The sequence below is a fragment of the Lepisosteus oculatus genome, chromosome 6, assembly GCF_040954835.1.
Source record: "Lepisosteus oculatus isolate fLepOcu1 chromosome 6, fLepOcu1.hap2, whole genome shotgun sequence".
Lineage (NCBI taxonomy): Eukaryota > Metazoa > Chordata > Actinopteri > Semionotiformes > Lepisosteidae > Lepisosteus > Lepisosteus oculatus.
In genome coordinates, this window is record NC_090701.1 from 40,654,499 (window position 1) to 40,673,335 (window position 18,837).

Sequence of the window (18,837 nt, forward strand, 5' to 3'; positions counted from 1 at the left end):
CGATGTCAGATAAAATTCAGGAGGAAAACCATTTGATTCATCCTTTATCATGTCCTGAACTCCTTCTTTAGGTCAAGTCTTTAGGAATAAGTCTTTATGTATCTTCCTACTTCCTACTCCAGACTTTCTAGCTTTTCTGTGTGTTTATCCAGTATGTGCGTTCGAGCCTGTTGCTCACCTGACACAATGTCCAGTTTAAGATGGTGAGCAGTTGCTGAATAAACCTGTCATCTGAGCATTTTAGTTCTCAGCCAAATCCTCCATCCGGGAGGTCACCACTGCAGCCATCTCCATTTTCACAAGCTGCATTTACTTGTGTAAATACTCGTGGCCATTTATCAGTTTTGGAGAGTAGAATTGTTTTCCACCCTCATCTTACATAGTGAGTAAGCAGAAATAAATCTTTTTTTCTCATGCTAGACATGAGTCTCAGTCCCTCTAATTATGATACCCCACCAAACCAAATCATGGGGGGCAACACAAACGTGGCAAAAGGGTCAGCAGTAGGAGCTCTAGTGGAGGTCTGCCAATCTAGTATATCCATGACATGATCTCCTCCTGCTCCATGTTCTTGAGAATTGATCTTGGATGCCCATGTGTTACTGGAGATCCTAGGTTTGTAGTAGATTGGAGCTGAATTTGTATTACTCCTTTGAGAATTGATCTTGCTCTGGTAGGGATTTTATTGTTAAAAATGAAGGATGTTAAAATATGACTGAAACATACAATGGGAAATTATGCAACTAGTATAACACCTGGACTTCCATGCCACGCATGTTCAGTTTAATGTGTGGAAGGGAGCAGACATGCCCTTCCACACAAAATAATGTATTGATTTGATCGCGAGAGTCTTTTCCTAAGTGTCATGACTGCAAGTCCCTCCTCTTAAAGACACTCCGGCTCTTTCCCGTTTTGCCTGATTTTCCTGCACCTGACTCCTATCCAGCCCCTCCCTATAAAGGCCAGATGCTCCTATCAATCTGGGCTCAGCTTTGGAAGATGGACGCCCAGAAGCCCGCCTACCAGTGAGTCCAGGAGAGACTCGATGGCACAGGCTTCATCACGGCGTCATGACCATCTGGGTCCGGGGCTTGGAGCGCGAGAGCCCCGTTACCCCTTTTTGTTTCCCCGTCCCTGCACCGGATCCCGCCTCAGTTTTTAACTTTCGTCATGTCTGTCGAGGATGGATTACCCGGTTCTGGACTTCAGGCTTTCACTCTGGATTTCCCTACGAACTCCCATTGGACTTTCACCTGGACCACGCCCCCCTGTTCGTCTACCAGCCCCGTTCCTAGTCCACTCTCCCCTGTGTGTATTGCACTCCCTTCCGGATTCTATCGTCTGCATAGGGTCCTGATTAACGCTTCGTGACACTAAGTGAAGAGTGAGAGCCGATGGAGTGTTTTGAATATATCCTCATGTTGAGAAGCCCAGAAGCTCTTCTTGCCTGAAGTGAGTGGGAGAAAGGGCTTTTAAAAAAAAAATTAGTAATAATTGCAAAAATGGCAGTGAAGAATAAGAATAGATAGAAATCGTAATCAGCAAGTTGAAGGAAAATAACAAATACTTGGAAAATGCTAGTGCCAGATTGTTGGAACCTTTGACAAGTAACCTGTAAGAGCATCTAAATATATTTAAAACTATGAAAAATTACAGAGTCACATTCTCTCTAACCTATTATCTGTTGTGTGGATTGAGGCTATGGTGAGATCTGTGTACACTGAAGCAGCTGTTCCTGATTTGCAAGTTCAAGTTGTTTCAGTTATATCTTTGAGCATCTTAGCAGAATTCACTTGTAAAAGCGACATCATTCAGGTAATGACTTCTCACTAGGAAGGCTGTGGCAGGCAGGTACTAATGTTTCAACAAGATACACGATAAATGAAAATGGTCTCAATGGCTTATAGCTCATACATGTTTGAAGAGCAGAGGAAACAAAACAAGTTTTCCTTCAGTTTCCACAATCCTTTCCAATACTGTATATGTAAAGCCGATTTATTACATCTTTATTTAATTAATATCAAGGCAACTGTTCAGTGACAAGGTGTTCTGTTAAACATTAATATATGTGTATTTACTTTTAGGGTTATAGTGCTCATAAATGGTATCTTATATTTTTCCTTCTCTTTAAAAATTTCATTTGACTTACATACTATTTTGTTAATATAAAGGGTGTGCCTCGAATATGCTGAACAGGAAATCCAGATGTTCTGTTTTTTTAATGTGTATCACCAATGCCAAGCCTGTGTCATCATCATCGCTAGGTAAAGTTCTGCAGCTAACCTTGGACTAGAAATATTTGAGACTCAGAACTCTTTCCAGCTTGGCAATATGCTTTGTTCACAGCAGCTTTTGTATGTTGGCAAAGTCATGGTGATTTGTTGCCACAATTTAAGAGCAGCCTCCATCTGGCTCAGTGAATCTTCCTTTTGAAGTACACATGGCAAAGGCTTAAGTGTGACTCTGAAACTGATCTGTTAATATAATTTCAGCTTTTCTACAAGGAAAGGAATTTGCTAAACTTAGTCTTATACCATTTTTACTTAATGATCCAAGTGTTATGCATTTCTGTTTTTTAAATTCTCGTTTTTTTAGTTATGTACAACCAAGAAGAATTTCAGAGGATATCACTACCAAATGAAAGCCTCTGAAAAGTCTCAATTTCTGCTTCTCGAAAGTAGGGAGATGCTTCATAAAGAACCATGTCTAGATTTTTTTCATTCTACACCTTTATAACTTTCATCAGTTGACAGTTTTGGAAGTTGTTTTATTTGAAAATAAAATTAAGTGGAAAAACAATGAGTCACGTGTTACTCTAATAAAACTAGCTTACAGACCCAGGCGCACTTTTTCACAATTGACACGTTTCCGTAATAAATCTTCACTGACCTGTGTGCCTTGATAATTGACTTTTACTTGTTGTGCTTTCAGAGACTGTGGAACATGGATCAAGCAAATGTGACAAGTGAGTAACGATTTTCAGATTTTTTCCGTATTGTCTGAGGTTTAATTAAAAATAAATGGAAGGAACCCCAGAGGGAGAATATCAAACTGCTGTTGTGTTTAATTGCAGTGCACCAAAGGAAAAAGGACGAGGAAAAGATGAGACTTACTGGAAAGAGATCAATGCAGCCATGGCCTTGACAAACCTTGCACAGGGAAAGGACAGTGTATCAGGGACAACCAGCTGTATCATTCAGAAATCCTCCCACATATCTGAAATAAAGACAGTTAAAGTGCCTATGGCGCAGAAGTATTAACATATTAACAAGCTATGCAACATTATATTGAAGGTTTCGGCATTGTTGACTTTTAAGTCTGTCAAACTGATCATGTTTATTTTATTATGTATGTTTAAAATCAGCAAAAGACAATGGTTTCTACACAAGTCTTAAAACTTTTTATGCGCCTGCAGAAATCAAGTGTTGATACATTTTACTATTGTTAAAGACAGTATTCTTGAACGAGACACTTTTATAATGTTAACTTATTTGATAAATCTGACTTTTTTTTACTCCTAAATTTTTGTACTTTGCCAAAGTGCCTTTTGAAGCTGGAACAAAATGTCCACAATGGATGTATGCACTCACATGAGAATTAAATATCTTACAGATTTTTTTTTTAAAAGGTAAAAAAAATATATAGCCATTATTTAAGAGATTTTAAAGATGCTTCTAGAATTCTACTTATAGGTTTCATGAATTTCATTTTGTGCGTATCTGTTTGGGCACGGTTGACCTTCCATGACTCTCACAGCTTTCATTTACCATAAGAAAAACTCAGCTGTGTAAAATCTGCTTCTCCTAGTGACATTGAAGATGTTTAGTCTGCCACATCATTATGGCTGTAAATGCAACACTGTTGTGTCTCTGAAAAAAATACCTACATAATGCAAACAATAACTGTGAATAAACCCATACAGTACATCAGCTCGGCTAACTCAAGGCATAAATATTCCGAAGCAGAATCACGGTGGCAGTTTACTGTGTGTGATTGACAACTGAGTTTATTTCTGCCTGTAACGTGTTCATTACGGGGAATGTTCTCTAGGTAAAGAAGCTCACCAAGCACTCTCATAGGGTCTTGAGCAAAATGATGTATGAAGGTTTAAGGCTTCTTCCTAATTGTAACACAAATGTCAGCAGGATTCCATAACTTTAAGGGACTTCTTTATTAATATAGTAGTTGCCTTAGTTTATGTTTTTTCTTCCTTGACCCATGTACAGTACTTGCATACAGGAAACAAGTGAGTCGTGAAGTGAACAAACTCTTTCACTTTGTCAGCAGTTTGAAAAGAAATGAAAATTGCTGTTTGTAAAAACCTGGAGACACACATATATATATATACAGCATATGGTATGTGATTTTGCGTGTAGTGTGTGGGATCTGTGCTCCAAAAACCAGACTTCTTATTTCTTATTTCTAAAGTTTATGGGTTTGATTCTAGTACGTTTGTTCCTATTTGTATAAATTGTACATGACAGTGCTAAACATGAAATTTTACAGCTTTTAATGGGTCCATTATAGGTTTCACAGTTTTAATTAATCGCTTTCTGAAGTTTGCTCTGGTGTAGACTAAACATTAGTTAAGGATAGTAAAATCTGTTAAAAGGTACAATAGAAACAGGTGTAGAGAGTGATGAGAAAAAAGCACAGGAACCAAATTTGATACAAATGGGTGATATAAACATGTCTAAGCAAGGGGAAGTAGCAAATTATCATATTACACCTTCGTTGGGGGAGTAGTGTTGAGAATCAACCTGTTAGAGCCTGGTTTGAGGAAACCGATCATCTATACTGTATATATATATGTGTCAGTGCTTCAAACAAGTTCCAGTATTATCTCTACGTCAGCAAGCAGCAGTCTCAGTGCTTGCTTTTCTGTCTTGGTTCTCTTATGTATAAAGTGTTAATTAGTGTCATTATCACGTTAACTGTTTTTTATGAAATGAGAATCTGTTTTTGAACGTAATAATGTATATATGTTATATCTGTAGTTGTAATGAATGCCAAGTATACTAATTCAATTAAGAAAAATTATGACTGTATGAACAAATGTAATTAGCAGTTTGACTGACAGAGTAGGCATATTTAGAAAAAGGTACTTTTTGATGTGTTACAAAAATTTACACCATTGTTGTACTGAAAACCTATAAAAGAAACAGTAGATTTATAGTGGATCACATACATACCGTTTGCTAATGTAGATATGTCTTCTGCTGACACCATCTTTGGCACTAACATTCTGATACAGTTAACAGAGGTCTCTAAATGATGACTCTTGCATGAAACAATTGAATATATAAAGTACAAATACATAGAGATTTTACGAATCAGTAACTATGACATGTAATTATAGTTGATCTTGAAATTGGATTTGCTTCCACTAAGATTCTCACTGTAGGGGAGGGCTGTGTAGTACCTCTACTGTTCACCAGAAGGTTTTTGCATTAGCCTTGACGATTATGTCAAATATAACAATAAGAAGTGGCAGCTGACTACTCAGAAGTTATAACATAAATTCTGATTCTGCTTTTACAAATATGTAACGATCAACAGGAAAAAAAAAGGCATTTGTACTGTTTTGTACTGTATTCTACACAACTTCTGTTGCTCGACTAGCTGTTACTTTGTTCATACTTTTTATGTAAGTTATTAAGGAGTGTGAAACTGAGGAAAATGATTTGTTTTTATTTTTGTTAAGTTATGCAAGTTTAAAAATTGCTGGAGGCTGGATTTTTGTCCTATGACCAAATGCATACTTTCACATTGTAATGTTTGAAGTGCTTTAAATGAAGACTTTAAAAGAACTACAATAACTTCTCCAGAACAATGAATATGAATAAACCATATCAAATATAACAAACCCTGACACGCATCTGACTTTTTTATATCTAAGGCTTGCGATTTATTTTGTGTAACCTACAGTACCTGCCAAATGATTCTTTTTAAGACCAGTTACAAGACAACTTTAAAGATAATTTATAATGTATTTTAATCTAATTTATAATAAGAATTGTCTTAACAGATAGAAGTGATAATAACCGCTTTTATTTGACATTTAAATGTTCTATATGACAAACCACAGCCTGATTACCTTCTAAGTGGCTTCTTGAATCAAAATGTAACATCTTTTTTTCTGCTGCTTGTCCTCAAAGAGGTTGAAAGCTCAGGAATGCCATTCTGGTAGACAGGTTTTGGGGAAAATGTTTTTTTTTAGTCTTTAAGTAAATCATATATTTTTAAGAGCTACTGTGTAATGACTATTGGAGAGTGAATAAAGCACATTGTCAGGGCTATTTTCCTGATGTGTGGTAATTGCATTATGATTGTTATCCTGGGCATTGCGTTTTAAATACCAGTTTGTATTTGTGCTGATGAATATTCAAGCTATCCTAAATGCAAATGTGTAAAATGAATGTCTTCTGTAGTTTTGCTATGATACTATAGGAAGCAGCTATCATTGTAGGTCTACCCAGAGCACAAAACAACCAACAGAATATTGATTTTGAATAGTAAATTACTTTTTAAAAAATCCTATAATGTACAGCTTTGAAAAATACAAAGCTGCTATTCATCCCTCAAGTTCAACTGAAGTTCACATGATTTTGTGATGTCTTCAGCTTTCATTTTCTGAATAACCACTTTGATTTAAATGTGGAACCATTAATTATGTCACATGTAATTTTCTCTTTGGTTTCTATTCAATAAATGCTGAAACAAAAAAAAAACAGCAAAGGGAAAAGATTTCAAAGCAAATTTCGCCTCCTCGATGAAAAGCAAGGCCATTCGTTAGGTTTTCAGTCCAGAAACAAAACACAAGCAGATGGGACAAATAAATTTATTACTGACTGAAGATCATAACACAACACACAAAGGCAACAGATCAATCTCCAGTGCTTCTTATTTTGTGAATGCTCTACGTACATTTGTTTTAAAATAGGGGGTATTTCAGTCACTTACCTATTCCTGTTTTTGACCCCAAGTTCCTTAAGCTTCCAATTTTAATCTTTATAAGATCAAATAAGTAAGCTAGCATCCTGTGACACAGCAAACTGCTGGCCAGCTAAATTGTATTGTGAGGTCTCCATCACCAGGAGTAATAAAACAAATCAAGGAAAGTACTTCCCAAATCATTAGTGTTGACACGTTTGAGGAGGAGTCTCATTGCACAAGTCAACACGAAATCGTTTTCCTACTTTTCTTAATTCTAAAGTCATCAGATTACATTTACTCTAGCAAGTGTTTGAGAAACTGGCTGAGCCATTTTTCCATGGAAACTGCCGGACTGTATTTTTCTCTGGTCAGCTTGTCTTCACTGCCTTTTTTTCAAGCGAGCGCTTGGTGTGCTGGTGCCGTCCTGCTCACAGAAGGTGGGGCTGGGCACATCGAGGTGCTTTTTAGGCCAGAGGCTTGACGAAGACCAGAACACTTTTTTTTCCACGCACTTGGAATTCAAGTTACCAAAAAGAGGAACGGAATTAAAGAACAAAGAAATTCTTAAAATGATCAGAATGAAAAAGAGCATTTCCTATCTGATGAAGAAATATTAGCCCCAACCATACTGAAGTAATTAGTTACCTTATAGTTAAATTCCAACAACACATTAATTAGGAGTAACCCACATTGTTCTACCGTATTCATACTACACTTACGCACATGGGAAGCATATGAGTTAGTTAAAGACACATTATAAAACCATTTATCATGTAAAATTAGGCCAGAGAATACAAATGTTTTTTTCAAGACCAGCCCATATTCTTCAATCTTTTATTCTGTCATTCCAGCTACTGTAGATTAAGGACAGAAATAAGGTTACATTCCATGAATGTGTTTCAATGTGCCTTAGTGGGTCAAGTCATTTTTCGTGATTACCTTGATTAGTGATTTATAAATAATGAGTACCCAGGTTAAATTTTGTCATTTCATAATTACTGTCAATTATATTTTTAAATGCAAAAACAATGCAAAAATCTTTTTGGACTATAACAGAGCAAAGCCTTTCTTTGCTTCTGGAATAATGAGTTTATTTTGCTATATTAAGTTTCTTAATAGATTATTTCCTCAAGATGTTTTGCCTTGGTTTCAGACTGAAAATGAACACCGGCTTTGGTTCTTGTTATATAGGTCCAAAGCGTTGTGTTAAAGCCACAGCTGTTTAACTCTTTTTCTGTTTTTAATTCTATGGAAAGGCGGTAACCCATTTCTAAATCTGCTTTTCAGTAGGCAAACCTAGTGCAGTAGAAATATTTCCTGTCTTTATTTCTTATAATAAACTTCCAAGAAACCACCAGAAAAAAATTATACTTACAATAAACTGTCACGTTACCACATGAAAACGCACTGCTTGGCTAAACAAGGCATATATTGGATGTTTTTTCAGGTGGATACATTCTCTTTTTCAATTCCAAGTCCCTTTTTAAGATACATTTAAAAAGAGGTCATCTTAGCATAATGAAAAACAACAAGCTCTTGTATAAAGTTTTTCATTGTAAATTGTAAATTAAAAACAGTTAGTGACACTCAAAACTAAGGGAAACTGCTAACAGAGCAGTGAACAGAAATAATTGAATACAGAAGACTTTAGATTTTTCAGTGGAAGAATGGGAATATCCATCAGTATAGAATATCATAAAATAGCATATAGCATATACAGTGCCTTGCGAAAGTATTCGGCCCCCTTGAACTTTTCAACCTTTTGCCACATTTCAGGCTTCAAACATAAAGATATAAATTTTTTATTTTATGTGAAGAATCACCAACAAGTGGGACACAATTGTGAAGTGGAACGAAATCTATTGGATTTTTGAAACTTTTTTAACTAATAAAAAAATGAAAAGTGGGGCGTGCAAAATTATTCGGCCCCTTTTCTTTCAGTGCAGCAAACTCACTCCAGAAGTTCAGCGAGGATCTCTGAATGATCCAATGTTGTCCTAAATGACTGATGGTGATAAATAGAATCCACCTGTGTGTAATCAAGTCTCTGTATAAATGCACCTGCTCTGTGATAGTCTCAAGGTTCTGTTGAAAGCGCAGAGAGCATCATGAAGACCAAGGAACACACCAGGCAGGTCCGTAATACTGTTGTGGAGAAGTTTAAAGCCGGATTTGGATACAAAAAGATTTCCCAAGCTTCAAACATCCCAAGGAGCACTGTGCAAGCGATCATCTTGAAATGGAAGGAGTATCAGACCACTGCAAATCTACCAAGACCTGGCCGTCCCTCTAAACTTTCAGCTCAGACAAGGAGAAGACTGATCAGAGATGCAGCCAAGAGGCCCATGATCACTCTGGATGAACTGCAGAGAACTACAGCTGAGGTGGGAGAGTCTGTCCATAGGACAACAATCAGTCTTACACTGCACAAATCTGGCCTTTATGGAAGAGTGGCAAGAAGAAAGCCATTTCTCAAAGATATCCATAAAAAGTCTCGTCTAAAGTTTGCCACAAGCCACCTGGGAGACACCCCAAACATGTGGAAGAAGGTGCTCTGGTCAGATGAAACCAAAATCGAACTTTTTGGCCACAATGCAAAACGATATGTTTGGCGTAAAAGCAACACAGCTCATCACCCTCAACACACCATCCCCACTGTCAAACATGGTGGTGGCAGCATCATGGTTTGGGCCTGCTTTTCTTCAGCAGGGACAGGGAAGATGGTTAAAATTGAGGGGAAGATGGATGCAGCCAAATACAGGACCATTCTGGATGAAAACCTGTTGGAGTCTGCAAAAGACCTGAAACTGGGACGGAGATTTATCTTCCAACAAGAGAATGATCCCAAACATACAGCAAAATCTACAAAGGAATGGTTCACAAATAAACGTATCCAGGTGTTTGAATGGCCAAGTCAAAGTCCAGACCTGAATCCAATCGAGAATCTGTGGAAAGAGCTGAAAACTGCTGTTCACAAACGCTCTCCATCCAACATCACTGAGCTCGAGCTGTTTTGCAAGGAAGAATGGGCAAGAATTTCAGTCTCTCGATGTGCAAAACTGATAGAGACATACCCCAAGCGACTTGCAGCTGTAATCGCAGCAAAAGGTGGCTCTACAAAGTATTAACGCAAGGGGGCCGAATAATTTTGCACGCCCCACTTTTCATTTTTTTATTAGTTAAAAAAGTTTCAAAAATCCAATAGATTTCGTTCCACTTCACAATTGTGTCCCACTTGTTGGTGATTCTTCACATAAAATAAAAAATTTATATCTTTATGTTTGAAGCCTGAAATGTGGCAAAAGGTTGAAAAGTTCAAGGGGGCCGAATACTTTCGCAAGGCACTGTAGCATACTGTATAGTATAGCATATAATGCAGTATATAGCATCTAGCACATAGCATATACTTTATCATATAGCATAGTATAGCATAATATAGTGTAGTATAACATACCACAGCATAGCATATCATAGCATAGCATAGCATAGCATAGCATCGTATGGCACAGCATAGTTTAGTATCGGCCAGTGTAATGTCGGGAATGATGCATCATGATCCCAAAGAGTAAAACAAGCTGAAAATCCATCTTGAAGATTGATTAGCATGACTCAATGAAGATGAGGGCAATTTTTAATTAAGAGAACCTCTGGACCATCATGGCTGTAAAATGGTTGAATGAGAGTAGAAGGATGTCATTGCGGTATTGTTTAACAGTTACGCAGCATTTGTCAGAAGGAGATTGTTTCAGCTCTTCTTGATCATTCATCTCCATACCATTATACAAACGCTGACATTTGACTCAGTTCATTATCATTTATGTCATAACAAAACAACTGTTCAGAAGTTGTAAACCTACAGCCATCCAGTAATTTGTTGGTTAGCTCTCTAAATCTGTTTTAGATAACCAAAAACGTTTTCAACACGACTTGAATTTTCCCATCTCGACTCACAGCAAGGACCCCTGTTCCCACACGGGGAGAAATAGGAACTACAGACAGACTCCTCCGATCCATCATCATTCATCATGTTGTCATTCATTCACAAGCCACGTCCATGTCATTCATTATTTGACACACTACAGGCTTCACAGCTGTGTGTCACAGGTTCACCACTTACTGCAGCAGAAGTGCCTTATTCACTGTTGTCACCTGCAGACCTACAGGAGCCCAGAAAGTCAGGAAGGTCACTGTTTCTGTCACGAACAGTTCTTTCCGGGCCCTATGCAGACGACACGATCCGGAAGGAAGTGAGGAAACACTGGGGAAAAAGTCATGCAGGAGAGGGTATGGAGACAGGGGGCGTGTCCAAGGGGTGCAGGTGTCCAGGGAGAGTGAATCCGGGGCGAACAATCCATGAGAAAATCCAAACGGGTCATCCAAGACAGAAGGTAGAGTCCAAGGCCAGGAGATCCATCCAGGGAACAAAACCATGAACTGGGGCGGGGAATCAGGAACAGAAGGTTAAAACCATAACGGAGCCAGACGCAGCAGGACCCGGGCTCTCACCCTGCGGAATTCAATGAGGAACCAGGAGTGACGTCTGCGTCTGGCTTTTAAGGAGGAACAGAAATAGCAAACAGGTGCAGGTAATGGGGCAGAAAAAGGAAGGGCTGGAGCACCCTTAAGAGGAGGAGTAGCGATTGTGACATTTTAGTGGGAACCAAGAGAGTCTTGGCTGACTAACCCCCTGCTGGACCAGGCTAGTTATGCACTGGCTTAACCAGTGACTGTAACTGTGGTTTCAAAGATCCTAGTCATGGTCTGCTAGTGACACGAACCAGGCACAAACTTGCAAGGTCTAGATTGAGGAACTCAACCTGTGCATGGAGACAGGGCCATTACTGATCGAAACACATGGAAGCACCTCTCCTGTATCTGTCGTTTTACACTGCTAGATAACATGTTTGACTACAGAGGACCCTGACTGCAACATCTGAAAAAATGTCCAGTCTTGAAAATCTGCTCCATTTCTCTGGGCTGACCCCGGGCACAAATGGTACAGACCTATGAGAATGTATTCCATTACAGGGATTGCTTTCCACAGCACAGAAACTGACAAAAAAATACCTGTGTACGAGGCAATAAAAATAATTCACAGGGATATACTTTTACAAGCAAAACATAACACCTAATTATTTGTAATTCAGTACATTAGGGGCATTGGAAAAAGATGGGATTTTTTGGGGAATTCTGAATCACCCATTCGTTTTCTATTACATAGCCGCCTGATTCTCACAGGCATGCTTCTCAGACATCTCCACTGGCGAGGCAATCTGTCATTTGCCATGCATCCCCTGCAGTTGTCTGAAAGGACAGTTAGTGCTTTCCGAATAGCAGTGCATTTCTTGCTATAGTCTCTGTAAACCAGCAAGAAACCAGCAAGTTACAGCACTTGCGGTTTGCCAGCAAACTGAGAAGATTGTGGCTGACTAATTCCAGCCCTACCCCTCTGGCGTTCTGCCAGCTGTACAACAGATGAGCGTTTTTAAACGTTGTCAAGGTTTACAGATTGTTAATTTGAAATGGTTGATGTAGCTGTAAAACTATGATGCCGTTCAACACAAATGAAATGAAAATCAGTAACATTCAGCAGCAATTCATCTGATTTCTCCAAAATGCGAAACATGAATCACTTTCTCCAGACACAACTCTCCGAAAACTCACGCCGAGGACTCCATTGTGCTAACAAGAAAAATAATCCGCCAGGTAGAAAGCATGAAATACACAAATGGGCAGTTTAATTCTAGGGCTTGTTTACTTGCAGTTCAATCTCATAAAACCCCATGTGAATTTCCCCATTTATCCTTCCTTCCAGTTTAGCCAAGAGAGAAATATGGAGCTGAGACAAGGAAACGCTTGCCAATAAAAAAAAGATTTAGGAGCACTTTTTGAGTAATTTCCTAAAATTTCAAATTACACTCATCATTCCAGAACAGCTCCTACATTTTCTGCCAACCCTGGGAGAAAGAGGTAGGATGAATAAACGCAAACAGAAGGCAAGTTTCAGGGTGTTTATAAGTCAAGGGTCATGAAAGCTCTATGGACTCCAAAAAAGACCTCTATTCATAATCAAGGTGGTTCAAAATGTTCAGCACTAAATATAGAAGGACACTCAAGAGATTATTGGACATGCAGCTACAGCACCTAGAGCCCACCATGAGTAACAGTCAAGTTGCAATATTTGACATTCTTAGTTCCCAAGTTGGTTTGCTTTTTACAAGTCAGCAACAATGGCTGTTAAAACAGCCTTATTTTGTGTCAAGCTTTATGCTGTCATAATATTTTGACACACAAAACCAAAACCATTCAATACAGTATATGTTATTTCTTTGTTCTATTTTCTGGTGAGTGTTCTGCTTTCCCTTTTTACATTCAAGAGTGTCTGGTACATTCTTCTCGTTAAAGTCAGTATGAAAATGGGGAACAAACCAAAGGACAATACTGTGCAAGCTGTAAATAATAAGGCACAAATCAAATGATTTGTGGCATTTCCATCTTTTACTGCAGTCCCTACACTGTGAGTAACTTTGTAGAGACCTTTTTTAGAAATATCTGCTGTACAAACCATGTACAACAACCAAAGAGAGCATATTAGAAGAAAACAATATGAGACATAAAATATTGATATATTATAAAACTGGGATATTTTTTTTGTTTTTAGCTAGTACACTAAAAGAAAACGTAGACAATATATATAAAAAAAAACAACTCTGTAAAAGACTGACACACTTATGGTGTTTTAGGGTCTAAGTAATACCATTTGGATAAAACTAAAGGAAAAGCTCTAAAAAGTATCTCAAGCAAACACTGCTTAGCTTATTGTTTAAAGCAACATTAGCTGACGCCCCCACCAAGCACAAGTGCAGCTATAAACAAGAGTGTGGCTTCAAGCTGATGTTCCTGTCTGACAATGAGACCTCATCCAGTATGTCACAATGAAAAATTATCTATAGACGTAACGTAATCTCTGCATTATACATCTGTGATGTATGTTAAATATGAAAAAAAAACACTTAATCTTTTTTAAAAAAGCATACAAATGTAACAACAGATGAATTGAATTTCAAATGTGTTCACACACAATCTGTCTTCTTGAAATAAATGGTTCCAAAAGTGAAAAACAAAATAGCTGGATTTCAGCAAAAACTCTGCAATTTTGAAAGCTCCTAGAAATACTTACACAGCGAGCTGTTTTTAAATGTGTGATACTGCGGCTTGCGATACTTGATCTCTTGAGAGATTGTCAAGCACAGATCAGGCGATCTGGCAACGGGCATGTCATTATCTTCAGCCAATCACCCCCACCAAAAACACTAAAGTCTTGGAATACTCTAGTGTAGTGTGAAAGCCAGCGTTTGTAATGTTACCAGAAACCTAAAAACAAAATACACAGCAGCTGTGTGAAGTAGATACATCCAGATGCTGATATGGTGCTTTTATCTCTGCCTTTCCAAGAATATAGAGATGTTTCCAGTTGGTGGAGACTTCAGCTGAGAATCTGAATTCAATAAGCTGTTTTCTGATGCTCTGTAAACAGAAATCACAGTGAGCTGAACAGAAAGTTTCGGTTGTTAGCTAACAGAACACTGTTAGAAAATAACACTAGGCAATGTGTTCTACCTTCATGAAATAAGGTTAATTTATTTTACAATATTTGTGTTGTTCATCTATAAGATTTTAAGGGGGGGATTGGAGCCCCATCATAACAAGATCCTTTTTTTGTAAACCGACGGGCCTCCTCATAGAGCATATTCTAGATACAATTACCTATTAAATCACAACTCTGATGTTTGATTAAAATGCCTCAGAGCATGCCATCGGACTGTATGGGTCATGAAAAAGAAAGATATTTCCATCAACTTTATTCAGAACCAAGTGACACTGGAAATAGTTTGAGTGCCTTTTAAACACATATCAGCTCTATAGATTGTGAGTGTACATTTCTAACTCTAACTGTAGCTATAAAGCTAAAACATATTCTAGTGTTCACTTTGATAAATGCCGTGAATACCTGTGTACCTGTGATGCCTTTTGGAACAGTCATAAAGGGTCATGAATGGTGTTATCTTACTGCATGTTGCCTCTAAGAAGGTACATAAAATCAAAATCAATGGAAGCATGACTGGAGAGCTATTTCAGCTCCCTACAGGATTATTTAGTGCATATTTTCCTCACATTTTCAAAGGGTGCTTTGTGCTCTTCTGTATTCAGTCCAAAGCTATAAAAAGACAGCAAACTACTTGACATTCATACAGAGGTACCAATGTATGTTGCTCCAGATGGTCCACAGATATCAAAGTTTGGTGTGCCCTGCTTCCTCTGTAGCATATGTATTTTAATCTGCATCAAGACGTGTAACATTAAGAAAAAAAGGCTCCCAGTGTCTTTTTCCCCCCCCTTCACACAGCTTGAGCCATCAAGCTACTTTAAATTCTCTCTCAACCACAGTGTAGTCAAGTTCATATTAAAAAGTATCAGTGCCAAAACTGATAATATAAGATTATAAATCTTAACTGAGATTACTCATTGTAAATATGCCCTTAAAACTAATGAATGCAGGGACAACACACATAATTGCCAGTTTCTATTCACTGCCATCTGGAGACTTGCAAAGCTGTTTCTTGTGTGTGTGTGAGGGGGGAAATCGATGACCTCATTGAAATATATGCGCTACTGTCTACTGCTTGATTTTATGTAAATATTTGAACTATAAATGTGCCTGCTGTGAAGTGCAGCCAAAATATTCCCAACTATAAATGAATATAAAGTCACCGAGGTTCAGAGTTGTTAAGCTAGCTGAATCCCAGAGGCAATGAGTACCGTCATTCATGTATCTGTTTGCAGGAAGGGGCTCCAGATTCTTATTTGAAACCTTTTTTTTAAATAGAACATATCATTTGTGAAAGACGAAGTAAAACAAAAGACTGTTTTTTTAACTGCAGCCATTGCTAGTTAACCTGAAAGTCTGCCGCATTAAAGTGCCGGCCTCAGAGGCACAGACAAAACAGTGAAACACTAGCCCTGCGCTCTACTGAGGTTGTGGAAAAGCCCATTTATACCATGTACACAATTCGTACTGAGTTACAAGGCCTTTGCTAAATGGCCGTGTGAGGTCTTCTACTCCACCTGAGCCTTAAATGGACACACAGAAATAAACTGTAAAGGAAGTGCTCTCTTCCACTGTAAATGGGCCAAGTTGCATTCCAGTGTAATTGTGGCACGACAAAATAAATAAGCGCATTTCTCAGGGGCCTGTTTAACAATCTGCAATAAATTTATACTAAGGAATAAAATTTATTTTCTACAAAAGCATTCATCACCTTCAAAATTATGCTTTGTCACAAATAATTGATACTGTATATCAAATTAAGTAAACCTCTGTGACAGCTGTGATGCTCAGTAGAGGACACATGTGCCTCAGATCTATATAAACTCATTTTGCACATTCGAAGGGTGATACTCAAGGTTTTACATAAATAGCTCACTAGGCGCATGCATAAAATGAGCGAGCAGATCAGCACAGTGAGTGTATGGGTTTATTGTTTGTTTGAGTAGTATCCCTAGTGCTGGCTGTCTGGTATTAGAGTTGACTGCTAAAATGCACAGCAGTGAAAAAACTGGTAACGCAGTCCAAATGCTACAAAACAGCACAGATGTATTTTTCTGCTTCATTTGTTGCCTGAGCATGACCCTGCTCAGTTCAGACACACTGCATATTTTGTGATGTGCAACTCTGTGATCTGTGTGGATCTATGTGTGAACATTTTGATTTACAGCTTTTCCCGTTCCTTTGGAACTCTATGATCTGAAAGAGGATTTGTCCATGTGGATGGAAAGACATTTGTACTCCTCTTTTTGGATGGGTACTGTATCCTTCTTTATACTTCTGATGGTAGATCGGTCAAATTCTCATTTCGACATAATTAACCAATTAATATAAAGGGATAGTAAAGGTACTACATTAGTACTTTAGTGTTAACCTGCCTGGCAGCTCTTTTTTATAAATGAGGAATGAACGAGGGAGCTGCTGCAAGGGTGAGTTGTGGACGGTACTGTAGGTGACAATTTACATGTAAGAGAGCAGAAGTACAAGATTACAAGTTGACTGTTTAACAACAGTAGTTCACAACTACATCCAAGAAATGAATGCTTTGTGAATGTTTGGAATATTTAGTGAGGTAGGTTCTGCTTAACCTGCTTGGTTAACGGGCAGCCTCCTGGCCACAGGACAAGGAAACATGAGCCCCATTCCGAGAGGAGTGAAGCAAGGGGGAGCCACCAGGTGGAGATGGGGTGGAGGAGGGATGCTTGAGACAAATGCGAAGGGTGGAGTTTGTGTTCAATATTTTAGCTAATTTATGTGATTATGGTGATTAGGTACAGCTGTAAGAGATTGGCTTGTTGTTATCCTCCCAAACTTCAGTTCATCACTTCCATTTATTGTAGTTAGAGATGATCCATTAAGGAATTAAGATGTCTTTAATAATACATTCAATGTATTACCTTGGACTGTGCATGATCCAGTGGATGTGCTCCTTTCTTCCTATTTGAGTTGAGTTAAAATGGGCAGAGTGAGATGATCAGAAACCTGTATACTCAAAAAGACATGATTGGACTGGGATATGGCAGTACAACCACCCTACCAGCAACACTTCAGCACTTCAGCCCATAACATGCTGTACATACAAAGCAGGGATGCATATTATCTGTCACTCAGACTCCAGACACAAATATACAATATCTCTCCTTGGAGGCTGGAGGATATTTCTAAATCACAGAGGATTTAGAAATATTGTTCTTCACCATGCAGGTCCAGAAAAAAACACATATTTAAATTTAAAAGGCCATTGCTGTAAGATAGCCGGACAGGGGAAGAGGGAGCTAATATTGTACCATTACTTTTTGGCTGCTGGCAATGCAGTTGGTAAAGCCTTATGCTAGATCAATAAAGATTAAAGTCTTTTAATTAAGAAGCAAATCTCTCTTGAAAACTCCCTTGAATTCAACCAATTTGTGGCCACATGAACTCAGAACACAAAAACATCTGTGCATTTACATGAATAGTTATAGGATTACAGGATATGACCTGTCCTCCACAAAGCTGATGTCCTTTTCTTCTGGACTAGTATATTGTTTAAGCCGAACACTCTGTTCTCCAGGTAACTTCTCTCAGAGATAAGCCACCTAGGAAAGCAAAGAAATTGCGTTTGCTTTGTACAGTGTTTGCTAATCCTCCTTCTTTGGTAGCAGATGTGGACTTGACTAGGTTACTAATTCTATCAGATTTGTGCGGTCCTAAGATAGTTCCCTGCAGGAACTGCAGTAGTTTCTTTTTTCTCCATTAATTCTGAATCCACATACATTCTTTCTATTGAATGCCTTCCACCTGCAATTTAGGGAATTAATTTTGTGCAAGGAACTTTGACAAAAGTGATCTGAAAATTTAAATACACTATATCATGTGCTTTTTTAATCCATCAATGCCATTTTGTGTTCAAACTAGATAAGGAAGATCTATATTTTCTAAAGCAAGATCTATATTTTCTAACCTTTCTAAAGGTTGTGGTCTATAATCATATAGCTGTCCTTTTAGTTCTTACTTTTATCTCCATTTGTTTTGTTCACCCTTTTGTAGGTGAACGCTACATTCGCATTACCAGGAAATGGTATTACATCTGTCTTGAGTGTATGTTAGCAGAGGTTTGTTAATGACAAATGAATAATCTTTTTTCAGTTAAAATTGGTAGAAAACCATCACACTCTAGAGATCTGTTTCTCTTGAGAGTCTCTAATACCTGCTACACGTCTGCTCCTTTAGTGCTGATCTGATACTAATTAATATACAATTTCGTCTTTGCTCAGCCTGAGGCATATCGGCAGTTATTTCCTGGATAAACACCT

The 18,837-nt window shown here is 38.1% G+C and overlaps 1 protein-coding gene across 1 annotated transcript in view; it reads left to right on the top strand.

Annotated features, from left to right (window-relative positions):
- mkxa (mohawk homeobox a) overlaps positions 1-5,866 on the top strand; it is a 31,240-nt gene extending 25,374 nt beyond the window's left edge. Inside the window, exons 6-7 of the mRNA XM_006634090.3 lie at positions 2,932-2,965; positions 3,074-5,866. Coding sequence (XP_006634153.1) covers positions 2,932-2,965; positions 3,074-3,260 — 221 coding nt within the window. The 3' untranslated portion in view covers positions 3,261-5,866. The remainder of the gene's footprint in view (positions 1-2,931; positions 2,966-3,073) is intronic.
- Positions 5,867-18,837: the final 12,971 nt, after the last annotated feature.